This window comes from Trachemys scripta, chromosome 6 (assembly GCF_013100865.1).
Source record: "Trachemys scripta elegans isolate TJP31775 chromosome 6, CAS_Tse_1.0, whole genome shotgun sequence".
Lineage (NCBI taxonomy): Eukaryota > Metazoa > Chordata > Testudines > Emydidae > Trachemys > Trachemys scripta.
This window is the reverse complement of record NC_048303.1, coordinates 45,679,685-45,702,862: the sequence shown is the minus strand read 5'-3', so window position 1 is coordinate 45,702,862 and position 23,178 is coordinate 45,679,685. Positions and strand designations below refer to the sequence as shown.

General features: G+C 41.1%; 1 protein-coding gene and 1 long non-coding RNA gene across 8 annotated transcripts in view; one reads left to right on the top strand and one right to left on the bottom strand.

Moving 5' to 3' along the window:
- FCHO2 (FCH and mu domain containing endocytic adaptor 2) overlaps positions 1-23,178 on the top strand; it is a 205,614-nt gene that overhangs the window by 174,312 nt on the left and 8,124 nt on the right. For 3 of the 5 annotated variants that reach the window (XM_034773504.1, XM_034773503.1, XM_034773506.1), the window contains 8 exons: positions 2,196-2,299; positions 3,738-3,867; positions 5,062-5,121; positions 9,088-9,199; positions 9,810-9,965; positions 12,089-12,221; positions 14,064-14,263; positions 18,673-18,737. In XM_034773504.1, the coding sequence (XP_034629395.1) occupies positions 2,196-2,299; positions 3,738-3,867; positions 5,062-5,121; positions 9,088-9,199; positions 9,810-9,965; positions 12,089-12,221; positions 14,064-14,263; positions 18,673-18,737 (960 nt within the window). Of the gene's footprint in view, positions 1-2,195; positions 2,300-3,737; positions 3,868-5,061; positions 5,122-9,087; positions 9,200-9,809; positions 9,966-12,088; positions 12,222-14,063; positions 14,264-18,672; positions 18,738-23,178 lie in introns of those variants that run through there. The other 2 variants (XM_034773505.1, XM_034773507.1) reach the window with 2 other exon arrangements.
- The window catches only part of LOC117878873, a 48,172-nt gene continuing 46,710 nt past the window's right edge, over positions 21,717-23,178 (bottom strand). For 2 of the 3 annotated variants that reach the window (XR_004646115.1, XR_004646117.1), the window contains one exon: positions 21,720-22,381. This is a non-coding gene — a long non-coding RNA (uncharacterized LOC117878873). Of the gene's footprint in view, positions 22,382-23,178 lie in introns of all 3 variants that reach the window. The other variant, XR_004646116.1, reaches the window with a different exon arrangement.

Here is a 23,178-nt window from a genome sequence, read left to right as displayed (position 1 = left end):
TTTTTCCCTTTTCCTTCAGCTACACTAAAAGAGCAAAATAGGAGCTCCTTGTCATCAACCATTGATTTTCCTGGATGCATACTATCTGAATCTTTGCTTGGGCGCCATACAGATTCTTGGTCTAGGAGCCCATCATCACGAGACTTCACCTCTAGCTTTTTGTGCAAACCTTATATTACAACAGAACCAACAGGGAACAGAAATACTTTACCTATTATTTCGTGGTCTCAAAATCAGTGGATTTGCTTTACTGGTGATCTTGTTACAGTTGAACAAACAAATGCAAACCACAAGGTGCCCTAGAGTTTGCATTTTAAAACTGAAAATCTCCACACTGCCTCTGCTGCTTTGCTTGGGAGTTCTTCCAACAGCTGTGCCACTGAGGATCAAAGTGACCTTTACAATAATATTACGTACCGTGAAAAATTATTCATTGAAGAAACTGACAGTGCTGCTGAAATTTCTTCCACATCTTCATCAGCGCCACTGGACTCTAGTTTAGTCTCCACTTGTGTTCATATAAACAAGGGTATGGCAAGCATGAGTTGTGTATTGGTCTTTGCCTAATAACTGACTCCGAAAAGTAGACTGACTTCTGTCCCTCACTATTGCTCACCTGATATTAAAATTAATTCATCCTCTCATCTAAAGATACTAAATCTTATCAGCGTTTTTAGCACCAAGTCTCCTAAGTCAGTCAGTCAACATATAAATATGTATCCAACTGAAAAAAACCTTCTTGACTAAGGGCATTGTTTGTTCCTGATCATGTGGAACTTTGCTTTTTTAAAAAGCAGCGAATATACTATTCTGAGGAATGTCAAAGGCAGTGAGCAATCAAAAACTTCTGGAAAATTTAAATATTTAGAACTGCAAAAAGTAATTGTAGTGTTTTTTAAATTTTATATAGCTACCTTATTAGAGTAAAAAATCTAAAATCTGTACTTATCCTTTTGATACTTAAATCAAATTTTAATGTGCAGTTGAGACTACAGTTGTGACACAAACTAACAAATGTAAAGAAAATCAATGTTGAGACAGGTATTCCATCTCCTCTCATTGTGTGCCTCTGATCAGGGTGTTTATCGTGCACTACTTGCAGTAGGCATAAAAGGATGAATTTAAAGTGAAGATTGGTAATGTTAGTCTTGAATTGGGTTTGCTTTCGGCATTTGTGGTACAAATTTAGGACGAGTGGGATTTTCAAGTGCTCGGCATTGGCCTAACTCTATTTCCATCGAAGTCATTGATAAAACTACCATTTACTTTAATAGGAACAGAGTTATGCCATATCTGAGTGCTTTTGAAAATCTCACACTAAATATAATTTTTAGTGAATATTCTTTTTGGTTACAAGCACATCTAAAATTATTTTGGACAGATAATTGAATATGCTATAACTCTTATTTATCATATAATTATGTATTTGCTTTTTTGGGGGGGAAAAAAGCACATTTTTGATTCAGAATACTTACTGGATGACATCTAACAGCTGTTTTGAAGTATAGTTCGTCTCAGAAAAGTGGCTATGTAAAAATAGCACCTTCTTTCACTGACGTGTATTGAGAATTTTATCTGCTCATTTTCGAGGCTTTTAATTTTTTACAATTTTTTAGTTTCTGGTAGTCCTGCTGAAAGAAATGAGAAGTTACATGGTTTCTCACATATCAACACAATTATTTACTAAATTTTAATCATTTATAACACCTGTGAAAACTCACTGAAGGCAGTGTGGTTTCACATATGTCAGCGGCCTGATCTTAAGATAATGGAGCTACACAGCAGTCATCAAAGGCCTAATTGGCCTGTTTTATTACTGTTGATGATACATGAGAAATAAAAGACCAGACTTCACTCTGAGTCCATGCTGAGCATCAAGGGTGAAAGCTAGGTAAAACCATCTTTTTACCTGCAAACTGGGTATATTTGATATGGAATCATTAAGGAACTGTAATGATGGAACCCACAATGCCATTTGTAGTCATTTTTCAGAGTACCATAGAATCACATTTTAATACCATAGTAGTTTTTGTTTGTTATGAATTCCTGCAAAATAGGGTTTGTAATAAAGTAGAATCTTTAACAGAAATGTAATTTATAATGGTTGCACTCAGTGACTTTTTTGTATTTTTTGTATTTTCATATGACTTTTTTATAATACTAATGATTTCTTCACATTATTCTTTTTTTTTCAGCTAGGCCCACAACTCCTCTTTCTGTAGGCACTATTGTACCCCCTCCAAGGCCTGCTTCCAGACCAAAGATCTCAACAGGGAAACTTAGTGGAATTAATGAAATAGTATGTATTTAATTTTAGTTTTTGTTTAATTATATAACTTATTTCTCAAGGAATGGCTCAACTTGAAATAAGGCACTCATTTACCCCATTATAGTTAACGTTTCTTTTTACATCAAACTCTTCAAGAGTTTATAAATCACCCATTTTAATTGTCATCAACCTAAAATGTGCATGGAAATTGTTCACTGTGAATGTAATTATTGGTGGCATAAATTTGTTAGTACTTTTTATGCAAAGCAGCTTTTGGAGGGCTTAGGTGTGTTTGCTTTTACTTGCTCAAACAAAGAATCAATTTTAAAAACTGAAGATTGCATATACATAATGCCATATCTTCAGAAAAAACCTTGAGTGAAATCCTGATCCGAGTGAAATCAATCTCAAAACTCCCAGGATTTCACCCCCAATTTCTAAGAGAGAGAACCACATGAGGGAAGAGGAACTCATTCATATTATCAGGCTGATACTGTTTATCCATCTTATGATAAACATTTTGAATTCTTCGGACCTAACATGGCTCACTAGAAGTTGGCAAAAATGGCCTTAACTCTCCTGAAACATTTACTCTGACTAGGTACAATTTTATTAGTTATGTGCATTTCTGTACTACCCATCACTGTAGTACCTGAGAATTCTTTACAGGTTCTGGGTGCTGTAAAAAAGGAGACTTAAGTAGCAAAAACAAACCACAACCTCCACCATTTCAGATTTGCTCTTCACTGGCTTGTGTTAAATTATTTGACTGGGTGTTACTAACATTTAATCTAATCTGTCCTTGCTTGTTAATCTTGGATGTGAAACCATCCTTGTGTAACACCAGATGAATTTGGGTGAGGGGAGGTCAGGGCAGAGGGGAGGATTAATGTGTGTGGAAAGCCTGAGATCCACTCTTTCACAATGCAGTGGCACTGCACCATCTCCAGGTTAAACAGCGGATGGTTCTTTGAAAGACACCAACCTTTCCTCTCCACTGGTGTGGCCCCTAAAGTTGTCATCCATGGAAAGTGCTCATGTATTCAGGGCTGCAGGTTCAGGCAGCAGCATAAAAGTTTAGCTTCTCTGCCTTTTTTTTTTTTTTTTTTTTTTTTTTGGCACTTAGCTCAGCCTGAAATGGGGTTACTTTAGGCTGTTACATAGGCAAAGCATAATGTTAACTCATTAAAGATTGATTATCTGGAAAAATTTCCTAACAATATTCTAAATTATAGAATAACTGCCCAAGGGAAATGGTAGCAGTTCATAAGTTTTTTTTACTTTGAAAATTAGGTTGGATGAAACACTAGAAAAAAAATATTGTAGGGAACAATCTTGCATTAGGCAGGGAATGAACTAGATGAAGACATCTTTTCTGGTTCTATCTGATTCTCATAAGATTTCCTTTGTTTCATCCATTTAAAATCATTTATATGTTTGTAATGATATTGACACATTTTGTTTTAAGCCGAGGCCATTCAGCCCACCCTTGACCTCTAACTCCAGTCCACCACCTATAGCTCCTTTGGCACGAGCAGAGAGTATCTCATCAATATCTTCTTCTGCTTCTCTAAGTGCAGCAAATACACCCACAGTAGGTAAGTAATTCAGACTATCTGTGAACAACCATTTTATGTCTCTATAACCTGTAATTTTTATAACTTTTATTTTTTTTTTTAGAAGAGCTATAAATCTTCATTCTTCAGGGCATATATCAACCACTAACTTCTGGATGTTAGGAGGAAATAGCCATACTTGTCCAACTTAGGTTTTCTTGCAGCTTCCTTTGAAGTATCCGGTACTGAATGCTGTCAGAGACGGGATACTGGGCTAGATAGACCACTGGTCTGATCCAGTATGGCAGATCCTTCAGTGAAATTTTTTTTTAAATTGTTGTAGAAATGCTTATAAATGCTTACTTGCTATGCAGGATATGTATACATTAAGTGCAGGCTGTTATTTATTTGTTTGAGATTTTATTCTACTTGATATTGAAATATTCTTTAGATATAGAGTGAATTTAATCCTTTTTATAGAAACCATTGCATTTAGGCCGATTATCAGGTTTTGTTTTAATTTTTTCTGTTATAAAACTTAATACTAATAGAATTATTTCCATGAAAATTGTTTTTAAATGATTTATAGTGATTTAAATGTTCCCTTGCCTTGCTTGCAACCCCATAATTGCAGCATTATGCAAATACATAGAAACCAAAATCTGAAACTGATGGTCTTTTCCTTTCTCCAGCTTGGATGAAGTAAAGGAACTAAATAAAGAGCATAAATGGTGAAAAGTAAATTAGGGCCCTAATCGTGCAATATACATGAATAGTGCCATTAACTTTAGAGGGGCCATTCACCTGCATAAAGTTACATGTTCGTGTTTGAAGGATCAGGACCTTGATTTCTTTTAAAATTCTTTCAGTTTTGACAACCTAAGGTGTAACTAGCAAGGAACATTTTTTTTTTTTTTTTTGTAAAAGTGTATTTTTTTTTTAACCTGATGTTCCTTTTGCCGGACTGATTATTATTTTTAACTACTGGACACTATTACAACTTTAGTCTTCTAAATTAAACTTAACTCCAGCAAATGTATGTTGTTTCAAGGGAATTTGTGGAAATGTCTAATATTCTTAACTAATTTATTTTATATTTTAACCTCATCTTTAATTAAAATTCTTATTTTTCAAACATCTTTCCATTTAAATAATATAACTTTAAATTAGTGCTTTTTATTATTGCTTGAAATGTTTTGTTTTCTTGCAATGTTTTGTTTCATTTAAATGTAATAGATGATGATATAGTCATTGGAAAGCTCCCTACGATTGAAAAACTTTGTGAGACACCTGCAGGTATTGTTCTAGAAGATTTATATGTTAACTAATTATCCTAAAACTGTACCTAATACAATTTTAGTTCTTTGTGACTTAACTTTCTCCAGCAATCTCTAGTATCTTCCAGCCATAAAGTAGCTTCGAAGCTAAACTGCTTAATCGGTTATGTGTTGTATTAATCATTTGAAATTGATATAACCAATAATTTAAAAAATTCCAAAAAAACTCAGGTAAAGCCTGTGGTCTTATTCTCTCTAATCTTCCATCATAGCTTTTCTCAAAAAAAGAAGCAATTATCTTGAACTTTTAAAATGACAATCCTTACTTAACACTTTTAAAGGGCCTGTTTTGTATGTGGCATGCAAATAAGGAGAACACTGAAATATTTGAAAACTTCCACCATAAATAATTGTTACCTTTTTTCCCAGACAGATATTGTCCATTACCCTCCAGCAGACTAATTTAGCAAAATTAAAAGTGCTTCAACCTGTGGGATAGTAGACCCAGGCACCTCTTTGTAACTCTGCTGGAGCTACTCTTCATATAATGACACACTGGAGCTACTTTACTTTTTGCATCCTCAACCTCAAAACCATTTAAGTCTCAAAAGATCTAAAATTTTTGAAACCTATGTTGCAGTCTGGGGTGCCCGTTTCAGTGAAGTCTCAAAGTCCTACTAACTTTTCAAACTGCTGCTGTTTGACTCAGGAGAGAGGCTACACAACCCCACCAATAGGCTTCTGCCACTGGAAGCTGGTAAGAGAGGAGAGGACATTCCAACTAACTCATCTTTTGCATACCCTGTTCCCCAAGGAATTGCCACCAGAAGAAAAAAGAAGATTGCTTTTCCCGCCATTTCTCTTCCCTTGTTATACAGGACCCTCTCTCTGGGGGGCGGGGAAGATGGGCCCCATCTGAAGTTTCTAATGGCATCAAAGATAGAATGGCCAGACTTTGTTAAGTCTGAGGTGTGTTGGGTGATGGATTCTCAAACTTTTTCATGTTGTGTAACAAGGAGGCTACCCAACTCATGAAATCAAAATGAAGTCCCTCCCCCACAACCAATTTCCTCTCCAATGCAAATCAATTCAAATACTTCCCCATCTGCATGAAAAATCAGTTCTAACGCTACTGAACATCTGCTTGAAAGTCACACACACATTCAGAATTGTTTCCCTCCTGTACACACTAAAACTGATCTAGTCCACAGTCCACTGCTCTTCAAGTTGCCTGCAGCCTCTCTAGGGCATAGTTCCTTCATGCCTGCCTCTTTAAAGCCCTTCATCCCCTTCAAAGTTGCTGCCTCTCACTCCTTATTGTTCTTCCATCTCAGCTTGCTTCTTTCCTTCTCCACCTCCACTTTGAGGTCATCAGCTGCAGCCTCCCCTGTCACACCACGGCCCTATTTCTGGATCTCCAGCTCCAGCCTCCTTTCTCACTCCCAACAAGGATTCTCAGCATTTTGTGCCTGGCTGCAGAGCAAACAGGCCAACAGAATGCTGATTTACAATGTTAAATCTATCTTTATAATAAGAAGGACTTAGTTTTGTTTGGGGATGTTTTTTTTTTAATGAAAACTTAGCTTTTTGCAGAGCATAGTAAAATCTGAAAAAAGAAACTAAATCTGTTGATTTCTAGTGCCCTGGGTATGACCAAGAAAAAGAGAAATATGTATGTGTGCACTTGCATATATTCATATATCTGTGTCTGTGTCTCCTTAAATATGTGCAAATTGTAATGTATTAAGGAAGATGCAGTTATTTTCAGCAAGGAAGAAATTCCTGTATTTCTTTTACAGAATTGAAAAAATATATGTATACACTAAGTTTAATAGATTTTGCATAATTCTCTCTAATGGATCAGTTTGAATTTATCTATAAGAATATAAAAAGAAAAAAGTTACTATAAATCAACAAATTGTAACTCTGTAAAAGATTATTTATTTAGTAGGAAGTGATCACCTTCCAGCCTGGTTCTGCAGTTGAGCTGTCTAATCATTACTCCCTATTGGTCTAATGAAAAGGGGATAAATTTTCATACAACTGTAGAGCAATAATTATAGCCTAAACACATTTTTAACTGTTTGTTATAGATGACTTTGTATTATTTGCTGTCTCCATAGTTGAGCATTTCACTACAGAGATGGAAATTAATGGGTCCAGTTTTGCCGACTCATGATAAAATCATGGTCCCATTAATTTCCATGAGTCTTGCAATATTTGATGAGTCATGCAATATTTTTTCTTAAAGTTGTAGGGTTATGTGAAAATCTCAGCTTTCTTTTTAAAAAAGAATAACTTTCTAGCCTTCGTGGTTACAGCAAAAAGCTTGAAGATGTGGCCTAAGTGTGCACTGAAAGGCAAATAAAAAGATGTCAACATATTTTTTGTTAATTTCATGTTTCCAATCAGTCCACTAATATTTCTTTAGTCTGATTCATGATTTTTTTAATGTCTGGGCTGGCAGTACCGTGGGTCAAAGGAAGAGTATGTATTCTATTAGAGGTTTTTTATGTAAGTGAATTGTATTGGTTCATAGACAAAGTAACTATGGGAAGAATTCAAAACATTAAAGCATCTTGTAAACAGTGCACAAGACTTTAGAGGGGAAGGTAAGGCTTGATAGTATAAGAAGACTAAATATCTGGAATCTGACCATGTTTTTTAAACTCCTCTCCCACTCTCATGCTGCTCCTCCTCCTCCCACCCCTCCTGCCTCTAATTAAACATACAGTTCCCACACCCACATGTACTTACTTCATAGATCAGTACATGTATTAACAAGCTGCTTCCCCATATTAAGGTCCCACCCTCCTCCTACAGCATGTACTGCTGAAAAATCTGAGAAGCACATCACAGTATTTCAAAGTAAATTAGAGGATTAGTTTGAAAGCAGAAACATATGGCTTTCTGCTTTATGGTACCTCAGTAGAAAATATTCACTGGTCTGTTTCTGTCCGCTTATTGAAAAGTGTTAGGCTTCCTTTGTGAGCAATATGCTTTGCATGAGACAGTCAGATTTAATAGGAGTACAGGAAAAGAATAATAATAATAAGCTTTCCACTGTGCTATTGCTTTCAGTAACTGGCAGTATATATTTTAGAATGGTACATTTTAGTCCCTGGTCTTCACATGTGCATGCACAACGTTTTGTTGTTATACATACATTCACCCACACTATTCTCATGCAGCCACAGTGTAAGAAGTCTTAATGCTACGTCTCAGTTGGTTTTGTAGGTAAAAATTGAAACACTTCTGTGTATGCAGGTGTTTGCATAACAACTTACGAAGGCTGGACACAGGCCTTTCTGACTATTTTCCCCAGTACATTGAATGACTTTTAAAGTGGTGCATATTTCCTTGTAATTCTGAGGCATACCCTGATTCCTTAATAGGTGGACATAAAAATCTCAGTAAATAAAAATTTTCTGTAATTTTCATGTGAAAAGTGTTTGCCTGCTTGCTAGTGCTCGAGACTTAGTTAAAGATGCCAATACTTAATTTATGTGGAATCAGACTAAACTGCTTGGGGTTTTTATGCAGACCATAATTAGAATCAGGACATGTCCATGATGACTCTCTTCTTTTACTATACATTTTCTTCATATTATAAGCATACAGTAGAGAGTTTGTTTTATGAGTAGAACCAGCTACGTTTCATTTCCTTTGGGTTCTGTTGGCTTTAATTAATACAGTGTTACCATTTATGTTGTATCATGTATGATGTGTTCCCTAGTATCTATTTGTTTAAAATGTCATTGTAATAGTCCTGTTTTCTTGTTGCTTAGTGCTTTGATTGTGTTATATTCTGATTTCAAATGTTTTTCAAATACATTTTTCCACACTTTTCAAAAAAAATACTTTGGACTTTGCTGTGAAGCTGATGGTAGTGACTTCTTGTGTCAGTAACATAGGTAGCCAACCATTTTGAAATCTAGCTGATAAGCTTCTTGAAAATTAATCCTATAAACCATATGTATTCTAGGTGTTTCACGTGGTCCCAGCCCTGTCACCCTTGGAAACCAGGACACCCTGCCTGTTGCAGTAGCCTTTACTGAATCTGTTAACGCCTACTTTAAAGGAGCAGATCCTACAAAGTTAGTTAAATAGTGAATTGTTTTGACTATACTGAGTTACATTTAGAAAACAAATTGGTCTTTTTTCTTTTCTTTTAAATATGGGGGGAAAATGGTGAAACTTTAGAAGAATGTGGTAAATTCGTTGAAATGAATTTCTGATGAAAATGAGATGGTGATTTATCACTGGCCAGGCATAGTTCAGGTAGGTGCTATCTGTAAATTGTCCCACACAGCTCAAAGCACCTCATTTCTACCTGCAGCACCCCTGCTATGCCAGTTGTAGCCATCTCCTACACATAGTTGTGCCTTGTGTTTGTGGTGTGGGAAAAAAAAGTTCACCAACAGACTACTGTATGCTTTATCCACCAAACTCATTTCACTTGCAACCTCATCTAATTTTTAAATTATATCCCAAGAGGTGAAAGAGGTAGTGCAATAAGCCATAGTGCCACCTTCTCTTCATTTAGAATCAATTTGTATTTTAAATTTATGACTTAGATACAAATATTCTGAAAACAGTAGATCTTTACTTTAAAATTAATACTGAAATTTGACATGCAGTAAGAACTGGGTATTTTTATTTTTATTCTGTTGTAATAGAATTGCTCTTCTCTCATCTCTCTCCCAGATGTATTGTGAAGATCACTGGTGATATGACAGTGTCATTCCCAAGTGGGATTATTAAAGTCTTCACCAGCAACCCATCTCCAGCTGTACTCTGCTTCAGGGTAAAAAACACAAGCAAACTAGAGCAGATTCTTCCAAATGCACAACTTGTATACAGGTTTTGTATTTTTTTATCTAATAGAAAACGATGTGATTTTAAAATGTGAATTGTTGCATTACTATTTAAAAACAAATTCTCTGTTACCTTATTGTTTAAACTTTGCTGTGAATTTGATTTACGCCAGTAAATTGCCCTGTATTTTTTATGCTTAGTTTCTGTTCAGCACTCTCACTTTAATCCCAGTATGAGAATTGCATAGATTACTAGACTTGAAATTTCCATTGATTATAATGGGAACCACATGGCTAAAACTCCAAAAATGGCTTAAAAATCTAGTTGTATGAATCTGTAGATGTCTCTTTACGTAAGTTTTTGTAAATTAAATGTTTTTAGACAAGCTCTGTTTAAAAATTAAATCTGGTTTAATTTTTAATCTAAATACATAAATACATGTTTAAATTATATGAACAATGTACCTGATCACTGACAGAAACAAACTAGAAATTTCAAAATTAAGAAGACTGACACTCCCACCTCAAGGCACATGGCATTTTTTGTACAGGGATCACACTGGAATGATTGATAGATCAAGTGTCAGCCTTCACTTGTAAATCTCTTAGCTTGCAGTTAATACAGAAGTTCTTTTTCTGATATGACAATTACTATTGTGGGGGTGGGGGGGTTAAACTACATCTTTTATACAGTAGACCAGAAACTTTGTGTTACTATATAGATGAGGCATGTGCTATCCACAATAAAAGTACTTCTGAAAATTCTTAGAGGGAAAAAAAGCAGTGCCCACCTAGAGTAACTGTTTTGTATATTGCAGCTAGAGCTGCCTGAAAGTCAGGATTTCTGGTTTGTGAGAAATTTCTTGCAAACTAGAAATCCCTCCAAAAAATAATTTTGGAAACACCACATGGAGCTGCAGACTCATATAATCCAGATGGCAGTGCTGCCATGGCCCCTGGAAGCCAGAGATTTCTGACCCCAGGACAGTCCCCATGGCAGGGCTGCCTCAGACCCATGGATTCTGGAAGTGAAAGCTCAGGGAACTAGGTAGACTATTTGTTGCTGTAGCAGAGCACTCACAGGGACAAGTGCTGTCTGCTCAGAGACTCTCTCGTTGGACCTCCAGCTGTATCATTCTTTGTTACCAGTTGGCCGTATCTCCCTTCCCTGGGTGGGGAGAGGGCCCACTCCAGTAGAACACATGCAAATCAATAACACGTCTTTGAGAAGTACCTATACTGGACATTTGTAAGACGGCAACCTGGCATTCCATCGATACCTTCACAAAGGATTATGCCTTATTCCCAGATTCTTTTCCAGGTTCAGAAGTACAGACAGCAGTATTACAGACATCTATACTGCCTGCATCCTTGCGCACTCACTTGTTTGAATACTGCTTACCAGTCACTCATGTGTGGAATACACATAGGGACTGCCACACAAAGAAGAAAAGCAGGTTATTTACCTGTAACTGAAGGTTCTTCAAGATATGTGGTCCCTATCTCTATGCAACTGCCTGCCCTCCTTCCCCTCTACTTTGGATCATGACTGGATTTGCAGTAAGAGGAGGAACTGGAGAAGTGTTGGTCCACTCTGCCCCTCAAAATCTCAGTATAGAGCATGAGGGAAGCTACTGTACAGGTGTAAACCAATGGAAGCCACCTGCTAGAAATCTCTGATCTCAGGCGCATAGAGCACATGCATACCATGTGTGGACTAGAGATAGGGACCATACATCTTGAAGAACCTCTAGTTACAGGTAAGTAACCTCCACATTGTGATTGAGGCATTTTATACTCTTAGATTAGATTAAATTTATTTTTAAAGATACTTTTTTGTAGCTTTTTCCCCTCAAGGTGTCACTACAGGGCAGGTTTTTTTAATATTAAAAATATGTCCTCTTGAAGGCACAATCCAGATGCAGCCTTAACTATGGTGCCACTGACATTCAGCTGTAATCCAGGAGTGTGTTTTTGTGTTGAATGCTAGTATTGAATAGGTAACTGATGTGCCTTAACATTCTGAAAGGTGAAATTATGTTACAACCTCTTATTGTGTTTGAAAAAAGTGTAAGAAATAAAGAGAAAGGACTACCACTTAATTTTAAGACAACCAAAATAAGAAAACTGATATTTGTATTCTCATTCCTATCTTCATTTTACATGTAGTGATCAATCACAAAGTGACTCCAGTACAAAAGATTTTTGGATGAACATGCAAGCTGTCACAGTCTACCTCAAGAAGTTATCAGAGCAGAATCCATCTGCTTCCTATTATAATGTTGATGTTTTAAAATATCAGGTAAATATTTTTTTTATTTGGAGTTAAAGAGACTATCAGAATTATTGTTTATGGGGGCATAAAGGAGGATTGTCACCGCTTAGTTGGATGATTCTTAAGCCAGACCTACACTAAACTGTTCCAAACCCATAGGACTTTGCCTGGCTGCTGGATCAATTTGTGCCCTTGGTGCTTTCTTGCTGCTTCTCCTGGCTTGATGACTTTTCTGTTTGCTCATGCTTGCTCTAAGCATGTGACACTTATGCTGGGTTCCCAACATTGCTTCCTTTGACCATTGTTGGCTGAGGGAAGTGAGACCTTATACTCAATTTGATGGTATTTCTCCATCTGTCTGTGATAACTTTTGAATGCGGCATCCAGTCAATTCCAGATTTTCAAGAAATGTTCTAGGCATAACCCTATTGATTTTGGTGAAACTGGAAAAATCAAAAGGGAGAAATGAGGGATACAAGGAGACCACTGCAGCTGCCATTCAGCAGCTTCATCTACCTCTGTTATTGTCTATAGATCAAAGAACCAGTTGATGGCGCCCATGAACCCTTGCCAGGATAGCTGCTCTCCCCATCTTCCAATACAGTTTAAGAACGTTGATGTCCTGAAAAGGAGAGAGTGTGGGAGGGAAAGAAAGGGTCATGGGGGGCATATAGAGCCCCTAGCATGGAGGAAGGGGGCACACAACATCTGGTGAGATGGGAATAGGGGATGCACATGAGCCTCTAGCCTGGGAGGGAGTGTGGAAGACCAGGGAAAAGGGGGGTACCTGAAGCCACTAGCATAGGCTGAGGAAGGAGAAGGCCACTCAGAACCCTTGTCGGGGCTGGGGGGACGGAGGGAATGAGAGACACTGGTATTGGGGGGGAAAGGGAGTATGGGGGGCACAAAGAGCCCCTGGGATGTGGGGGAGGGGGGCATACAGAACCCTTGGGGGGATAATGGGGGACCCAGTGAGGGGGCACACAGAGCCCCTGGCTTGGAGGTTGGGGGAGAATGGGGGAATCTGGGGTGCAGGGAGGGATAATGGGGAAGCACAGATTCCCAGACATGAGAAAGCTGTTAGGGACACACAGATCCCCTGGCATGAGGGAGAGAGTAGCAGTGTGTCCCTGAAATAAAAGATGATGGGAGGGTGGTATACAGGGAGCTTGTAAGGGGAATGTGGGGATACAAAGAGCCCCTGGTGTGTGTGATGTGCTCAGCCTACAGAAGCAGCCAAATGTGTGCTTCAACTGGTAGGCAAATGTTGTTTCTAATAGTACTTTTGTGCTAACTGTCCCATGACTGTAAGTTACCCTCTGTCAATTAAATCATTATGGTCCACAAGTGGATGGAAGAAAATAAGACCTTTCCAGGCAGATTTCTTCAGTGCAGTGTAGAATGCAAAAGACAACTTAAAAACTAAACTGACACCAATGTTTTGTATTGGAAGAGACAGAAAGGGAAGGGGATCTTGGGGGTGGAGGGGAGACAGTTAATCCTTTTTCCCTTCCCACGCCCCCTATCCCCCCCCAAAAAAAGTCTGACAAAAGCAGTCTGTGGAATTACGAGATAAAAGCTGCTGAGCCCAGTCTGACTTGGATGTTGTTCCCAATTAGCCCGAGAATATCCCATTTAGTTATAAGGCATGATTAGATAGATGGATAATCTCAATTGTGTGTCATTAAGTAATACTTTTTGAATGAGACCTTCCTCCCCCAAAAAGAGCATTAATGATTATTAATTTGCATTTATCTCAAATATAACCAGGATTTATAATGGAGTTAGAAACTTAATTGTGGTAGTGATAACACAGTTCCATAATTCTTACAATAAGTAAATAGACATTTTATTTTAATTTTTTTAAAGGTATCTTCAAATGGTATCCAGTCCACTCCTTTGAATCTTGCAACTTACTGGAAATGTAATGCTAGCACTACTGATGTAAGAGTGGATTACAAGTACAATCCAGAATCTATGACTGTGCCTAGTATGCTGTCTAACATACAGGTTGTCGTACCGGTAGATGGAGGAGTAACAAACATGCAGTCACTTCCCCCTGCAAAATGGTAAATTCAGTGCATTTCTGTTATAGTATCAAATTTCTTTCAGTACGCTTGTTAACGTTATGTGAATCTTGAAAAGAAATTTTACTGAGAGTTTTGCAAATCGCTTTAGTAACTTATTTTAAACCCTTTGATAGTGTGTAATCTTATTAGATAGTACTACTTTTCACTCCAAAACATAGACAATATCCAGTCAATTTACATTAATTCAAATTGAAAACATGCACTCATTCCAACCATAATAGAGTAGCTCAAGCCAATCCAACTATCTGTGTTCTTTTAGACAAATTTTTCCACTGGCTGTATTTTGCACTAAACTGAGTGTAACATCTTCTAACCTAATGGCCATTTCATTTGAAATTGCTTCCACGGATCATGTTGGTGAATTTGTATGTCATGTCATGTGGACAGTGTAATCATTGGAAGCAGTTAACCCACCTGCTGCCATGGCTACACAGGTCAGCACCAATACAGTCACATTTTTTTTCTTGTGTTCTAGTTTCTCTTGTAGACAAATTAGAGAACTGCTGGTCTGTGGCTTGGTATCAGTTTGCCATCTATTTCTTTAAAATTTGCAGAAAGTTTTCCTGTACCCTTTTCTTGTAATAATTAGTCATTAGTTTTTTCTCTGTGGTGTTTTCAAATAAAAACAACAAGGAGTCCGGTTGCACCTTAAAGGCTAACAGATTTATTTGGGCATAAGCTTTCGTGGGTAAAAAACCCACTTCTTCAGATGCATGGAGTGAAAATTACAGATGCAGGCATTTTTATACTAAGACATGAAGAGAAAGGAGTTACCTACAAGTGGAGAACCAGTGTTGACAGGGCCAATTCAATCAGGGTGGATGTAGTCCACTCCCAATAATTGATGAGGAGGTGTCAATGCCAAGAGAGAGAGAATTGCTTTTGTAGTGAGCCAATTTGCTCCAGTCCCTCAGACAGAGACAAAAATCTACAAGATCTTTACCAAGCATTCTTAAAACTACAATACCCACCTGGGGAAGTGAGGAAACAGATTGACAGAGTGAGACGGGTACCCAGAAGTCACCTACTATAGGACAGGCCCAACAAGGAAAATAACAGAACACCACGGGCCATCACATACAGCCCCCAGCTAAAACCTCTCTAGCACATCATCAACGATCTACAACCTATCCTAGAAAACTATTCCTCACTCTCACAGACCTTGGGAAGCAAGCTAGTCCTCAGACAGCCCCCCAACTTGCAGCAAATACTCACCAGCAACTACACACCACACCATAGAAACACTAACCCAGGAACCAATCCTGTAACAAACCTCATTGCCTACTCTGTCCCCATATCTACTCTAGCAACACCATCAGAGTACCCAACCGCATCAGCCACACACCATCAGGGACTCATTCACGTGCACATCTACTAATGTGATATATGCCGTCATCTGCCAGCAATGCCCCTCTGCCATGTACCATGGCCAAACCGCACAGTCTCTATGTAAAAGAATAAATGGACAAAAATCGGACATCAGGAATGGTAACATACAAAAGCCAGTAGGAGAAGACGTCAGTCTCCCTGGACATTCTATAGCAGATTTAAAAGTAGCCATACTTGACCAAAAAAACTTCAGAGAGAAACTGCAGAACTAAAATCATTTGCAAATTTAACACCATTAAATAGGGCTTGAATAGAGATTGGGAGTGGCTGGCTCACTACAAAATTTTCCCTTTCTTGGCACCTCCTCATCAATTATTGGGAGTGGACTATATCCACCCTGATTGAATTGGCCCTGTCAGCACTGGTTCTCCACTTGTAGGTAATTCCCTTCTCTTCATGTCTCAGTATAATAATGCCTGCATCTGTAATTTTCACTCCATGTATCTGAAGAAGTGGGTTTTTTACCCACGAAAGCTTATGCCAAATAAATCTGTTAGTCTTCAAGGTGCCACCGGACTGCTTGTTGTTTTTTTGGATACAGACTAACACGACTACCCCCTGATACTTTTCAAATAAAGTTTGTTTTCCTCAGGACACCTACAAATGGAAATGAGGCAGAGTTGGGGGGAGGGGCGATTAATATCACGAAGTAAAAACTTGCACGAAGTGAAAACAAAGAACTGTAACAGTTACAAATGGCATTCATCAGGAAAAAATAAAGGGAAATGCTAGCATTGCTCAAAAATGGGAATTGAGGGAGGAATTGGGGGAAAAAATTGGAATTTTTTCTTGATTTTTCTAAATAAAGAAAACTAAAGTCAAAATATTTTGACCAGTTCTATAGTCAATAGAAAAACCCAGGGTAAATTTTTCAGAGTTTTGTTGAAGTTTATCCAAATTGTTTTTAATTCAAATGCTTGAAAAATTTGAACTAGCTTTAGTAAGCATAAAATAAAATCATATTACTCAAATCCTTAAATTTTACATATGTTTGCTGCTTTTCATTGTAGTAAGAAAACTCAGAGAATGGAAGAATTTTTCATAAAGACAAGATTGTTATGCTTCGTGTTTCAAGGTTCTTTCTGAAAGCTGTCTGATTTTTTTTCATCTGAACCTTGCCTTGCTTCACAAACAGATGTAGTGCAAGTGCTGTGGTGTTATCTGGTACAATTACCAAATGATTATTAAATTATTCTACTAGGACCATGGCAGCTTTTGCAGCCTGCCTGAATAATGCTTTAATCTCTGAGATGTGCAGAGTATTTACTAGAGCTGGTCAGAACACTTTGCAAAGATAGAATGTTCCATGGAGATGTATTGGTTTCCACAGAACCTTTGTTGGGAAGATGTTTGGGTAAAGAAAGGAGGAGAGAGACTCTAGCTAGGTAGTTGGGGGCCTGGGATGCGGAAGACCCAGATTCAAGTCCCTGATCTGGGGTTGTAGAAGAGTGGACTCAATGCTGGAGCCACCTGCCTCCACAGTTGGGTGTGGCATATCAGACTCTCCTCCTCTAGCACACCTGCAATCCGCTGATTCTCATGACTCAGCCCTTTGACCAGGTCATGTTTAGTCCCACGCCTCCCAATGTAACAACATCCAAATAACACAGTTGTCCAATCCCTCTGGCTGGTCTGCCACAACAATTCTGGGTTCAGTAGTCAGTACACCCTTTTCTCAGGGCTTCCAGTAGTCCATATCTCCTTCTCCAGGGCTTCACACCACCTCACCACTGGCTGTTTGGGGAGCCCAGGCCTTCCCACTACATTGGGTTCCAGTCCAGGGACCCTAGGACAGGCAATCAAGGTTCACTGTGCCAGACTCCAGGCTGCCATCTTCCTGGACTTCTTCCTACCAAGTCTGTCAGCTGGCCTCTCTAAAGTCAGGACTCCCAGCCCCCCCGATGAATCCCACACCAGAAGTGCCACTTAACCCAACTTCTGCCCTCCTCATGTTTGCCCTTTCACCCTCTTATGTTTTCCTTACAGTTACTCAGCTGAACACCTCCCACCTCTGAAAGTCCAGATCCTGCCCTTTTATTAGGGCTCACTGCCAGAGCCTGCACCACCCTGGTGGCTGCTCCGTCTCTCTCCTGGCCTCTTGCCAGCCTTTGCAGCTCAGTAGAGGACCCCAGGGCCAACTCGTCCCCGAGTTTCCTCCTTGACCTTCCTGGTCTCTCCACTGTCTAGTCCTGGAGTGACTGCAGAGTTCCTCTCTCTCCCTGCAGCCCCCCTTCTGCTCCAGACTTCCTCATTTCATACTACCCACCCAGTTCTTCTCACAGCTGGGACTCATCTTTAATTTGGTTTGACCCACCCTCCATGTGCAGCCAAGTGGCATAACTGCGCCTCAGTTCTACATTAATCCTTTGTTGCTTGTGTGGGGTATACACTCCCATCACAGGTGATCTGGAATGAAAAACTCCATTCTGAATCAGGCAGGGAAGGGACTTGAATCTGTCTCCTACGTACCAGGCCAGTACCCTAGCCACCAGGATATAATTTCAAAACCTCAAAAGTTGTCACAAAATGGAATTGTCAGCCTTTGGTCAGATCTCATATCTAAACATATAGATTAGTATGTGCTTTGGATGCTGAAGCTAGTTCTAATGTCTGCTTTGGGAGAATGGTTCTACTGTCCCTCCTCCACCTTCTTCAGCTAGCTGCTTATCCTCTCTTCAGAGATTATCTGTGGGAAGGTAATTTTATGCATGAGAAAACTAGATAAATTACTGAAAAGTAATCTCAATATACTGCCTCCACAGAGCCACACTTATCCACTTCAACCTGTGCCTCTTTGTAGACTTTTTTCAGACAGCTGAATTTGGGAGAGCAGGGGGTGAGGGGGTGGGATGTCTTTGTATAACCTCTGTCTAAATGGAGCTTAGTACAAGGGTCCCTTAGGGCTAACTTTTTTCCAAGGTTACCAGGTTAATGGATCTAGGACAGGAATATATTCTAAAACTTTCTGTTATTGGTGAGTAACTAGCTTTCTCTTTTAGGAATGCAGAACAGATGAAAGCTTTTTGGAAAATATCTGGTATTTCAGAAAAGTCAGAGAATGGAGGTAAGTTTGAGTGGGTTTTGTCGGTAATTTTATTATATAGAAATAAACTATTTAATTAGAAGAAATACATTTTTATCATTTTCTTTTGTGTTTTACTTTTCCCACTCTGGTGTCTGCACCCTTTTCCGTGCTATCTCTGATTCCTGGATTGCCCTCTCATCTGGTTTACCAAGCTGCCACCACCTCATTCAAATTCACCCTGAAAACTCTGCTTACACAGCCCAAAAGCTGAGTTAGCCAAAATAAAAAAATAAAAAACACTCTACCTTACTTCTCATGGAAATCCCAGTATGTCATAAGAACTGCCATATTGGGTCAGACCAAAGGTCCATCTAGCCCAGTATCCTGTCTTCCTTCCGTGGCCAATGCCAGGTGCCCCAAATGAACAAAACAGGTAATCATCAAGTGATCCATCCCGTCGCCCATTCCCAGCTTCTGGCAAACAATCCTGCTTTGTGTGTGTGTATGTGTCTCTCTCTCTGATTTAAAACTGCTCGGAATAGGAAGTGTTCATTTTTTGTCTTCTAAAGCACCAAGAATGTTGTCAGCACTTAACAAATAACACAGAAGAAACTGAAACTGTTCCCAGATGTTACTTCCTAATTCTCCTGAAATTTTTTTACATTCTTCAAGATTATAAATGGGTTGTTTTTTAATAAATCTAATCTTAAAATCTCAGGTTAGATGACTTTTATTGTTAACTGGGAGCACAAATGTAGTTGTTAATGAAGCAGCTATTGGAGAAGAAATGGTGAAACTACTCCAGAGCAGCTAGCAGTTCTAATGACTGATCATTGCTATGGATGAAATGTACAGTATATGCCAGGTTTTGCCTGTTTCAGTACCATATGGAAGTGAATAGCTGTTCAAGGAAAGGTAATTTTTAATGCCATTTTTGCATAGTTTAATTGTTGAGCTAAGCAGAAAGTGTACAATCGTTGGATAAATATTAGTTATTAAGATCACAATCTGCATTTTATCTAACTTACAATTTTATTAACCCTGGGACAGGAGCATGAATCAGCAATAGAGAGAGTCAAAAGAATACGCTGAAATTGGTAGTCTAGAAGTTCTCTTTTCTTGCTTGCTCACTTCATCCATTTTTATCTAGATTTTCTCTCCATGAATGACACATTTTGTCCATTTCAAATATTCTTCAAGTGATTGCTCATGTGCATTCCACAATAGGTGTGCATGCTCAACACGTGCACCAGTGCCGGAAGTTTTTCCCTTAGCAATACCCATAGGGGAGCACCCCTAGCAACCCCTGGAGTGGCGCTGCATGCTCCCCCGACCCTCAGTTCCTTCTTGCCGCCCGTGAAGGTGCTTTGGAACTGCTCTGCTCCAGCTCTGCTGTATCTTTCCCACTTTGGACTTTGTTAGTTCATAGTTAGTAGTACCTGTAGTTACCCAAAAAAAAAAAAAAAAAAAGTAGTTTTAGTTAGAATAGTTAAGTGTGCCTGGGTCGGGGCATGCCCCGTTTCCCAGGCTTTAAGTCGTGCAACACTTGCAAACAGCCTATACCTGTGAGTGTCCCGCATCCGGACAGTTTATGCTGTCTGGGGGAAAACCATCTCAGCGACCGCTGCAAAATTTGCAGATCCTTCAAACCTCGGACCAAGAAGGAGCGGCACATATGGCTCTGAGCCATTTTGATGGAGTTGGCCCTGACCCCGACACCGCTCTGAGTCAGCACCGCGGCATTGGTGCATGGCAACCCAACGCTGTCCTCCACCGGTCGGCACTGCTCTCCGTCCCCAGGACACTCTAAAAAGGCGAAGAAGAGGTCTTCTCTGCCATGGCACTGGAGCAAGGCTAAGGGAGAGACTAGATCCGCGTTGGGCAGCTCTCGATCAAGTTGAGCAGAGTAGCCCAGCCCACTCCGAGCCAACCTCCCTGGATGCCAGTGGCCACATTCGGGTGCCCTCCACGCCGGAGGCCCTGCAGGCAGCTCAAGACATTGTCTCTACTGGTACCAGTTGCACCGCCGTCAACGGCTCCCCGGTCCAGAGACAAGCCACCACTTGGACCCCCACAGTAGCTGCCTGAACGGTAGTGCTCACGGTTGAGGGACAGTTCCTGACACCATTCTCCGCACAGTGACCAGCCCATGCATGGCCCACAGTGGTCCCCGTTGACCCCCACCAGGTTGTCTGGCTGGGTGCTGAGCAGGAGGGGTTTCAGGCACCGCTCCGCCTTGAGGGAATGCAGACCTTGTGATGAGAGCGTGCCCCGCCAAGACCGGGACAGACAGCACTGGAGGTCGTTATCTCCAAGAAGCTATCATAGCCCTTCGTGGTATGGAGGTTGACACCGCTCCCGCTCTCCGTCCCGTTCGAGGTCCCTGCCACGGCACCGCTCCCGCAGCCCCAGACGTCGATCGCTGGCACCCTGAAGTCGCAGATCCGCCTGTCTGAGCCATTCGCGGAGTGGCCGCTACAGACAGAACTCCCGCTCCTCCTCGCCGGGATCAAGGTCTCGTTTTCAGCACCACTCCTGACGCCGTCATTTGTCCCAATCCCAGGACAGCGGTAGATCTCATGCCAGCCCGGTCTCCCTTCAAAGTTGACAGTTGGTGGACCAGGCGGGGCAGTCCGCTCTGACGGTGCCACAGCAGGTGCAGTGGCATCGGGATCCCTGGCCAGTGCCATGGTTCCAATGGGCCCCGTGGGCCCCGACGCAGCCCCCATGGTGGCTTGCTCGGTGGCCGGAGCCTCGGAAAGACCATCAGCGTCCCTCTCTCAGCCTCCCAGAAAAGGGTCAGCGGAGCACTCATCCCCAGTCCCGCACTTAGAAAGGGACCAAGTGGTGGGACCTGCGGCACAGGTGGGGATGCAGAGCACCGCACCCCCATCCTTATCCTGCCCAATGAGGCAATCACGGCCCCTCCTCCTCTCGTCCCGCAGGAGGACACAAAAGTCCACCAGGAACTGTTGAAAAAGGTGGCATCAGACCTCAACCTACAAGCTGAGGAGGTGGAGGAACCCTCAGATTCCCTCTTCAATGTCCTCTTGGCTTCGGCACTGGCCAGGGTGGCTCTCTCACTGCATGAAGGGGTGGCAAAGATCTCAAACACCCTGTGGCAAACCCCGGCTTCCTTGCCCACCATCTCCAAGAGGGCAGAACGGAAGTATTTCTTGCCCGCCAAGGGGCACGAATATCTGTATACCCACCCCGCCCTCAACTCTCTAGTGGTCGACGCGGTCAACCATAGGGGTCAAGGTCAACCCGCTCCTACTTCTCCTACTCCCGCTCCTAGCGTCAAGGTCAACCCGCTCCTACTCCTAAGGATAAGGACTCAAGAAGACTAGATTTATTCGGTAGAAAGATTTATTCGTCCTCAAGCTTCCAACTGAGGGTGGCAAACCACCAAAACTGCTGGGCAGATACAACTTTAATTTGTGGGGCTCAATGCCCAAATTTGCAGACTCCCTCCAGGAGCGTGATAAGGAGTTTAAGGCTCTGGTTGAGGAGGGCACGGTTGCCATCAGGGCAGCCCTTCAGGCAGCTAAGATGCTGCGGATATGGCTGCAAGGTCCACGGTCTCCGTGGTGTCCATGAGGAGAGCGTCATGGCTCCTGCTGTCTGGATTGTCCAGCGAGGCACAGAACTCCTTGCAGGACCTTCCATTCGACGGCAAGGCCCTGTTTGCGGAACAGACAGACGTGAAGTTACACGGTCTGAAGGACTCCCGCACGACATTAAAGACCCTCAGTCTCTATGTCCAAACCGCAGCAGGCTCTCAGTCAGGCACCCACTCCAGATACAAGCCCCCTTATAAAAAAATCAAGGAACTATAAAAAGAGCCCACAAAGGCAGTCCCGGCCTGCACCCCAGCCTGGGCCCTCTAAGGGCAAGCAGGCGGGTAATCACCAGTTTTGATGGGACGCCCGGGGACGACTTACCAGTTTGTACCAGGGATCCACCCAACCTCCCCTTCTCCAACCATCTATGTACTTTCCTCCCGGAGTGGTCACTGCTGACCTCGGACCCCTGGGTCCTCAACACTATCTCTCAGGGCTATACCCTCCAGTTTCTTTTTACCCCCCACCGACCCTCCCTTCTTCCTTCCCCCTCCATCCCTCTTCAGGGACTCCTCTCACAAGAGCTTACTCAAGCAGGAGGTAACGCAGCTCCTTTGCTTAGGAGCAGTGGAGGTGGTGTCAGCGGAGTTCAGATACAAAGGGTACTACTCCCGCTATTTCCTTATCCTGAAGGCCAAAGGGGGGCTCAGCCTGAATCAGTACATGGTAAAGCTCAAGTTTTGCATGGTCTTTCTTGTCTCCATCATTCCCTCCCTGGATCCTGGAGACTGGTACATCGCCCTCAATCTACAGGACACATACTTCCGCATTCATATATTTGAGGGCCACAGGCGTTACCTCCACTTCACGGTAGGGCAGGAGCACTATCAGTTCGATGTCCTCCCATTTGGCCTATC